Below are 9,992 nucleotides of genomic sequence, written 5' to 3' on the forward strand. Positions count from 1 at the left end.
GCCTGGCCTTCTCATCCACCGCCGGAGAACGACGCCCACTCCCTCGAGCAACGATGTCGTGGTCGATTGGGGGAAGATTTTCTTGGCAGAAATTTCTGTTCTTTGTGGATGCCCTGCTTGATTGATATGCTGCATATTGCTTGATGTGGATGCTCTGGTTGATTGAGGCTTCATACATGATGCTGATATTTGATGCATAGTTGTTGTTCATTGATGGGTAAATTAATATTTGAAGCTTGTTGTGGATGCTCTGCTTGCTGGATGTACATGTAGATGCTCTGCTTGGGTCAAATGGCTATGCTTGTTTCATGATGGACATATCTTTTTCTATTTGCTTGCTGGACATGCTTGTTTGCTATACATAGTTCTTCCTTGTGTTGTATTCTAGTATAAATTATGGTGAAAATGAACTAGATGGAGAAGGCAGCGAAGAAGGCAGCGAAGAAGGCAACGAAGACAGACAAGGCAATTTGGGATGCATACCATACTAGGGTATTTTTTCGAGTTGTGTGCGAGGGAAGTTGAAGCAGGCAATAGGCCGGGAGCGTTCTTGAGTCCTAGAGGATATAAGAATTTAGGGGAGAGTTGGTTGCAGATAACTAAGAAAAGTTATGTGAGGATGCAATTCAAGAATAGATGGGAAAATCTCAAAACTATGTATTATCAATGGAAACAACTGCAAATTGACGCATCTGGACTTGGATGGAATGCTAAGCTAGGAACCATTGATGCTGATACTGATTGGTGGAACACTCACCTAATAGTAAGTTCATGTTACTCATAACATTTACATTGGGTTTATATTATCTTAATTATCCATTTAGCTGACCGTTTGTTCTTTTGCTATATTTCAGAAAAACCCGGAGCATGCAAAGTATAGGAATGGAGGACCACCCAACTTGGCTGAAATGGACCTCATGTTTGATGACCGTCATGTCACCGGTGCCGAGTCAGCTATCCCCGGTGAGATACCATTGGACAAGGAGGATGTTAGTGATGACACTGATAGTGCAGAGGATGATGATGAAGTCATCAAAGCAAAACCAAAGAAGCAGCGAAAGACCAAGTCCTGTAAAGATGATTTTTCTGCTCAAGATGAGAAGAACCCATTTGTTCGGATGTACAAGAAGGCTAGTGATGCGATATGTGTAACGGCTGAAAGTATAAAAGAAGCATCTAGGTCCAGCATGGCTCGTCCTCCCCCTCCTCTGGTTGCTCCTCCCCCTACTCCAGTTGGCCCTAGTATGAATGAGGCAATGGAGATGGTTCGTGAATGTGGAGTTGAGGAAGGAACTCCTCTCTTTTTCTCTTCGAGCATGCTATTTATGAAGGCTGAGTATAGAGAAATGTTTGCATCGGTTCAGACCAAGGAAGGAAGGTTTGATTGGCTCGAGAGAGCGCATGATTATGCTATGTAACTTCTCGTTTAGAATAATTGCTTAGTTCTTTGCTTGGATTATGCTATGTTGTTGGTCTGTACCATTTGCTTATTTGAATGCTTGGATTATGCTATGGGTCTGTACCACATTCGTGTGTGAACTATTGGCTTTGCTGGACATGAACCATTTGCTTATTTGAATGCTATTTTCCCATATGTATGAATAATGGATATGACAACTAATCTTGTTGTCATGTTCCATTTGTAGACTGATGGAATTGACGGCGGAGGTGGTGAAGATGATGATGCTAACATAAAGACAGTGCAACTTCAAAACTTGCTCAAGTTAAGTACTGATCTTGCAACCTTGGGCCAAATGGCTATGCACTACAGCAAAACTTGTTTGAATAAGCAACCTAGGTAGCCTAGGAGGATTGCAGTACAAATTGGTCATGAATTTATTCTCTATGGATGTAGATATGTACTACCTTGTTGATTCTGGTTATCCTAACCGGGTGGGGTATCTAGCTCCTTATAAAGGGACAACCTACCACCTTGCCGAATTTCGGTCTGGCCGCCGCCCAGCGAGTGGTAAATTTGAGGTGTTCAATTATCTTCACTCTTCTCTTCGGAACGTGATTGAACGCACATTTGGTGTGCTCAAGCAGAAATGGCGCATCCTAAGGGATGTGCCACACTTCAAGGTGGGAAGTCAGACGATGATTATCAGTGCTTGTATGACGCTTCACAATTTCATCAGGGACAGCAAGCTACGCGATAAAGAGTTTGATAAATGTGATGATAATAAAAATTACATGCCTGCAGTCTCACGGTCAACACCTTTGCTTGGCGATGTCGTTCCCACTTCATCCGATGAAGGCAACATGAACGACACGCGAGATAGGATTGCGAGCTCTTTGTTTATTGCGCGACAAGCTACATAGATTAGTATTTGTACGGACCTCTAATTATATGTATGAATTATTAGTTATATGGACGGTCTAATCCTTTAGCCCTCTTTTGTACGGATTATTAATTATATGGACTATCTTTTGTATTGTATGGGCAAATGTATATATGAGCAAGAAAGTGAGAAAATTATTATTATGAAATATTTTATGCATTAACATAGAACAAATCATTCCCTCTCAGTCAAAATACCATTTAAAAAATCTATTAACACTGAATCAACAAGTTACACTGATCTTAGTGCTCTAAGGGCATTTCAGGCTTTTCACCAGCTCACAGTCGTTTTCACAGCTGCGTTGCCAAACAGCTAACCTTCACTACAGATGTTTCCTCAGCACAGTTGTTTTGCCAGCATAGCAAGCCCACAGCTGAATCTGTTGAAACCGAAGCCCAAACAAACACAGCCGTAGTCTCTGTGTTCGTGTGTGTCATGCATACAAAGGAGAAAAGTAATCGGCGTTCGTCGCCGGAAGGGCCGGCAATTCAGTGCTGTCTCGAGTTCGCTCCTGGTGTGTCCAATCATCGCTTGAGTTCAGCGTTCATCGCCGAAGGGCAGCTCCAACACTGGTTACAGGTTTTGCTATATACGGAAACGAAAGAGATGCGAGCGAAAATTCTACTGCTGCTCCGGAGGTGCTGACACTTGCGGGATTGCATGCATTGTAATGCATGGCAGAGAATCCTTGTCTGCTTCCGTACCCCCCCCCCTTCTTAATGTATAAAGGCATTTTGGGTATACGGTGCTTAACGTATCCCGCGCCGTATGCGGTGCACCCATACAGGTAGAGCCGAGCGCACGGCTCGAGCCCATACGGCCGGCTCGCATCTACCCTCTCCCCGTCGTGCGAAAAAAAAACCCACAACCTGCATTGATCACGCGGCCCATTCCAACGTCGCCCCGCCCCGCCGATCGCCTCCCTTACCCGCCGATCGCCGCCTTTCCCCGCCGATCGCCGACCATTCTCCCCGTCTTCACCCGGGATCTGGCCAGCACGGACGTTGTTGGAGTCTCCCGCCGTACGTGATGTCGCCTCCGTGCAGGTTGTCGCGGTGACGTGGCCTACGTGGACGCCGTCGCCGCCCGCAACTCCGTGATCAACCTCTCCGGGAACGTCCTCGCCGTCCGCAGCCACGCCAGGCCGGCCGAAGTGCACGTGCATGCCATGTAAGCCGTCTAGTTTGTCAAAAAAATTGTATCTGTAAATAATGATGTGCAATCACTTGTTAGATAAAAAGTTCTCATCTGTATGATCGTAGTACATTTAATTTGATTTAAAATTGATAGATCAATTTTTATTATAATATTGCAGTGTTGGTTGTGAGATCATTCAATGGGAGGCCTACATGTTCTATAATAACTACGCCAAAGACCGTGGATTCAGTATTAGAAAAAATAAGGTGAAACGACGAAAAGGACTTTCAACCATTGTTCGGTATAGGCGATACGTTTACTCGAGGGCAGGAAAACGTCTCAGTAAATTTTTAAACCTGGAGGGCCGTACCCGCAGGCTAAGACCTGAGACTCGTTGCGAGTGTGGCGCACATTTAGTCGTGAAGTTGGACAAAGGACGTGGAGTTCGGTTCATGGCAGCTTTTATGGATGATCACAACCATTTGTTGGCTAGACCAGATGAGGTGGTATTTCTGCGGTCACATCGAGTGATGGGAGATCACCAGATAGTTGAGATCTTGGCGATGGAAGGAGCTGGGATCAGAAAGCATATCATCGTCGACAACTTCATTAGCAAGTATGGCTCGTATGATAAGTGTGGGTTTCTAAGACGAGACGTGTACAACCTAAGTTGCCGAGTAAAAATGAAGTTGATTGCGAAGGGTGATGCTAACACGGCAATCAAGATTATGAGGAGCAGAAAGGAGATGGATCCAGACTTTTTCTTTGAGTGCGTGCTCGATAAGGAGGGCCGTTTGAAGAGCATGTTCTGGTGCGATGCACAGTCGTGGCGGGACTATCAGTTGTATGGAGATGTGACTGTGTTCGACAGCACGTATAAGATGAACAGATATGGTATGCCGTTCATCCCCTTTGTTTGAGTAAATAATCACCGTTGCACCACAGTTTTTGGTTGTGCCATTGTGTCCGACGAGACCGAAGCGACGTACGTGTGGCTGCTCCAGACATTCCTGAAGGCCAATTGTCAGAAAAAGCCAAGGTCAATCATCACAGATGGAGACGCTGCAATGATACGAGCTATTCGTTTGGTTTTGGTTGATGTGTTGCACCGTCTCTGCTCATGGCACGTGGAAAAAACATGCATAAGCACCTTAATTACAAATCGCTAAATGAGTTCAGGGCACTCTTGTACTACTCCACCTCTCCAGCCAACTTTGAGGCGAGATGGCACGCTTTCGTCCGTAAATGGAAGACTGATAAAACAGAAGAGTGGCTGAGTAGGATGTACAGGAAGAGGAGTCTGTGGGCAGCATCATATCTGTCAGATGGTTTTTTTCTAGGTATGCGCAGTAATCAGAGGAGTGAAAGCCTTAACTCTTGTCTTCACCTTCACCTAGACGGCGGTATGACTATTGTTGACCTAGTTGTGCATTATGAGAATTGCATAGTTCGATTACGTGAGAACGAGGCGCATGATCACTGTGTTTCAAATCAGTCATTGCCACCATCAGTCACAGAATATAAGGATATTGAGAAGCATGCTGCCCAAGTATTCACTCATTCCAATTTTTATATTCTTCAACAAGATCTGAAGAAGAAGGGAGAGCTTGAGATTTTTGAGACGCTAGTGGGAGTTGACTGCCACACCTTCATCATGACATGGAGAAATAACCGCAAATTTCAGTTCAGCGTGAATTATCGAGCTGAAAACTCTGTGAATACGATAGACTGCAGTTGTGGACGAATGCTTCGTAAAGGATTGCCTTGCAAACACATTCTGTATGTGTTGTTTCATCTGAAAATATCTAAAATACCTAAGTGTTGCATCCTTAAGAGGATGTCGAAAGTTGCGAGAGGTGGGCTGCCTGCACAGCGAAAGAGTGACATTTTTGGCTGGGTTGGACAGGGACAGAGCAGCGTGCTCGCTATAGTCAACTCAGTATAACAGGAGCTGAAGCTTTTCATGTTGCTTCAAATGATCCATTCGTCTTTGTTGAGTTGATGTAGTGTCTATAGAATATAATAGCGAAGAAAAAGGTCCCTGATAATGATGATGTTGGTAGTAGAAGAAATGTGCATGAGGAGCCACGTCAGTCGGAACAACATGTTGATGTCATAGGTGATCCCGTGAAAGTTTCCACGAAGGGCGCCCGTAAACAAAGCACGACAGGGCGGGCAAAGAAAGATCCAAATGTTACAAAAAATGGAAGACCAAAATCATTTTCTGAGGAAAAACCCGGTCCTCTTTGTGGCATTTGTAAGAAAGAGGGTCATAGACGGCAAACGTGCGCTGAGAATGAAAAGTAAGTTTTACATTATTTTAACTATTTTTTGGTTCTCTCTTTACAATTGTCTCGTGAGTTGTTTACAATTTGTTATATAGGAACCGTGCATAAAGATAAAGTATTCATAATCAATTGAAGGCACTCGCAATTTCAGTTTATTTGTTTAAGGATAAGAGACATGGCACTTTCAGTTTATTCTTTAAGCCACCTTGCTCGATGGAAGGCACTGGCACTTTCAGTTTATTTGTTTAAGGATTAGAGACATGGCACTTTGAGTTAATCTTTATGCCACCTTGTTCGATGTTATGAGACATGCGATTTCTATTATTATGTGTGAAACATGATATATTTGTATGAGTGTGTTACTGCTGTCATGACTTTGTCAACTGATTAACATTTTTAAATTTAATGTATGTGAAAAAAATATTTGAAAAAAAAGCCCAGCCTGGCTGGGCGCGCGCACGGACAATATACTACAACGCCTTCTGGGAGGCCTTTCGGCTGGCGAGCAGGGAGGCCACGGCGTACGAGAGGGCATTCATTAGTGTTCTGTAGCGAGCTTGTGAGAAGGCGAAGACGCGGGTATATAAACCGGTCGGCGCGTCTCTCCGCGGGCGAGGTGGGACTAAACTTAGTCGGCACAACGCGCCAGCGTCCCCATCCGCACAAGAAGAGGATCGGCCCACGCGCCCGACGTGCGTTGTTTATGGGCCGACAGATCGCCATATTCCCCCTCGGGATCATTGCATGTGCCCGCTGGGTGGGGCGGGAAGGGACCTTTTCCACCGGGCGCGCGGCTGTCGGTTGGTCGGCTGCTGGGCCAGCAAACCCGCGCGTGGCGCACGGCAAATCGCGCTAGCCTGCACTAACCCAGCAGAATCGACGTGGGAAATTGTGTAGGTTTTGTCCACATGGCGCCAACTCAGGACGGCGGGGATATTTTCTAATAAATGAATGACCGCCGCGAGTAGAAACAACAATAGTACATATAACATCGCAGCCGCAAACTGATACATTTTAGGACAACAAAAATATTACTTGCTCACACGCATTTAAATGTTTAGTCTCACACGAAAGCGATAAATAAAACGTGAAAAATTGTCGAAATCTATCCCAGTGCCATGTCGCATTACAATCGATCAAAGTATCTAACAACGGTAGGGAAACCTTCTACGGGACTAAAACCCTACCGATGCTAATACCTATTCCTTCTCCATGATTTTAACAATTTTCATCTTGACCTTCTCTAATTTGTTCACATCTGAAAAAATAATTTCCGCGACAATACGTGGCCTTGACTCATTAATCTCTTCCTTGTCAAATTAATGTGTCCAGCGATCTCCGTCCCAGTATTTTATGCACCACATCACAAAAAGTCCACAAGACACTCTGCAATAAACATGTGTGATCAGCTTAGGATATAGCATGCACTTCCTTGTACTCATTTAACTTACCCATCTTTTTGTCTCGGCATTTTATACTCATTAATTGGCCACGATGAGACATCTGGAAATTTTTTTGATTCAAGAGTAGAGTTGGCCTCCATAATATCCTTAGAAATTTCAGCTCTCTGAAACAAATTAACAAAACCAGAATATAATGTATGACCAAATATTTTTCTGAATGCGAGTGCGAAAATTATAGCGTACCAGGGTGGCAATCATATTGCGAATTCTTTGGCTAATTGCGCCTTTAGAATTTGAGTCAAGAACTTGAAACTCCTCCTTGACGGTGTGCATCACTATGGTTATCCAATGATTATCATTAACGTGCATAGGAAAATACGCCTACATAGTAACCAAATGATGTTAGTGCAATTAAATAGTAATGTCTAATAAAAGAAAATAAATATGAAAGCAATACCTTGTCCCGTCTGAAATACTCATCCATTACTCTTGCGATGACTTTTGTTTTCTTTGTAACATGTTCCGAGTCTAAATCATTTACTGACTTGGTCTTTCCCCTTGCCCTATATGACTCAATATTTTTCTGAATGTGAGTGTGAAAATTATAGCGTATCAGGGTGGCAATCATATTGCGAATTCTTTGGCTAATTGCGCCTTTAGAATTTGAGTCAAGAACTTGAAACTCCTCCTTGACGGTGTGCATCACTATGGTTATCCAATGATTATCATTAATGTGCATAGGAAAATACACCTACATAGTAACCAAATGATGTTAGTGCAATTAAATAGTAATGTCTAATAAAAACAAATAAATATGAAAGCAATACCTTGTCCTCTCTGAAATACTCATCCATTACTCTTGCGATGACTTTTGTTTTCTTTGTAACATGTTCTGAGTCTAAATCATTTACTGACTTGGTCTTTCCCCTTGCCCTACTCAACATAAATTTGGGGAACCACGTTGTTGATATGTAACGATTAGAAAAATCATGGTGTTGTAGGTGTTTACAATATGCATTGATGATCTGCATACATAAACAAAAAATTTCTATCAACTTGTGAAGTACAAATGAGAGATTTGTTAAAACCAAACTCATACTTACAGCGCCATGCAACCATTTAAACGTCAGGACATCGTGAAGCATAGCTGGCATGCATATGTCCCCATCTGGTGGCGGCATATCGACCACGGTTCGGTGTGCATGCTTCTTTGTCGATGCTAGAGTCTCAACAAAAACTCTGGCTGCCTCTATGTGATCTGGAGTCATATTAAGAGAACTTTCTAGAATTGAATGTGGTGACGATGCAAACAGATTTAAAACAATGCAGCTACAGTCACTAAAAATGATAAAAAAATTACATAACGCATGAATGAATTATAAAGTAGTACTTGACTTACTTTTTTTAACACGTTTCTTGCGGGTAATGAGAATGTCGTAGGGGGGTTGGCAATATTTCGACTTTTTTCTTTTGCGCTTACCATCATTTTCCTGACTGCCTTCACCATTACCTATGTTGCTCTCTGCATGAAACTCTCAAACGTGTCTTCGGACTTTATTGGTGACAAAGCATCCATAGACTCACCAGAAATATCAGCATTTTGCGGGGTTCGGGACATAGACGGGAAGTATTTTGTACGTACAGTTGATGCCGAAGATGGAGAGTTTCCATTATCGTCTATAATGAAAGGATCAGTAGCTTCACCTTTACCCGGTGTCGTCGCCGGAGCACCCGTGTCATCAACGGGCACGGAGGTACCATTGATACCCGTGAAAGATGTTCCTACCTTTACGTCGGTAGGTGAATCAATATCTGGCCAATATTTTGATGAGTTGTACTGGCCATTCTCCATCCCAACTCCTTCACCTACATTATTAAATTCGTCATTGTTGTCCCTCTTATTGGGTTTGTACAGCACACCTTCCGTGTTCAACCTTTCCATTACCATCTACAAACACAAATTAAACATGATAAGTAGTTGAACAATTAAACCATGTTCACTACAACTTCTAAATTACCTATGCACATCTTTCGAGTATATTGAGAACCTCCTTGCGAAGCAGCTTTATGTATGTCATCACACGGTCCATACTACAAGTCATGTTCGATGAAATCGCGGACGTTCTTGGCTTTCTACTCCTACCACCACCTTTCCGTTTATAGGTTTCTTCGTTTCTTCCTCTGGGACAGTCCCTTCACGTGCTACCTTAGCACGTCTGTACTCTTTGCTAACGCAGTTTTCAATCTGTACAACAAACAAAAAAATAAATTAAATAACAAATATAATTAATTACTATGTGCAACCAATAAGAGCTATACTTATTGACTTACATTGCCGGAGCCATGCCCGTGCATGTTGTCATAGTCGTCTCGCTTTTTCCCTTCCATTTCTGGCCAGTTAAGCATTAGTGGGTATTCACGAGACAAAGGATCAAATGTATCCACACCAATTGGCTCAACTTTTTCCCAGTATATATACTGCATGATAGCAAACATAACTAGTCAGACACATAGATCACATAAAAATCATATGTACATACAACTATTACGAAATGACTTGTACCTGAAGAAGAGCCAAGTTCCCGATAGGCCACTTGAATTTTTCAAGATCTTCGACCGATTTTTAATAGCATCCATGCACACCCCCAACGTGAAATCGTTCCAATTGTATGACTTGATAGCATTCACGTCCTCCACCATTTTGTAATAACGATAAGGAACAAACTTGGTGGATTGTGGTGCTAAGACTATACCCATAAGAACCACTAGTAGAAAACAGGGCTTTGGTCCAGGCCGGGTCAGCCCATTAGTCCCGGTTCAGT

General features: G+C 43.0%; 1 protein-coding gene across 1 annotated transcript; it reads left to right on the forward strand.

Moving 5' to 3' along the window:
* Window positions 1–507: 507 nt before the first annotated feature.
* LOC125528602 lies at window positions 508–1,512 on the forward strand. The gene is made up of 2 exons (XM_048693049.1): window positions 508–763; window positions 855–1,512. The coding sequence occupies exons 1-2, from the start codon at window positions 620–622 to the stop codon at window positions 1,416–1,418; spliced, it is 708 nt and encodes a 235-aa protein (XP_048549006.1). The 5' UTR covers window positions 508–619; the 3' UTR covers window positions 1,419–1,512.
* The last annotated feature ends 8,480 nt before the right edge of the window (window positions 1,513–9,992 follow it).

Source organism: Triticum urartu, unplaced genomic scaffold (genome assembly GCF_003073215.2).
Source record: "Triticum urartu cultivar G1812 unplaced genomic scaffold, Tu2.1 TuUngrouped_contig_4983, whole genome shotgun sequence".
Classification (NCBI taxonomy): domain Eukaryota; kingdom Viridiplantae; phylum Streptophyta; class Magnoliopsida; order Poales; family Poaceae; genus Triticum; species Triticum urartu.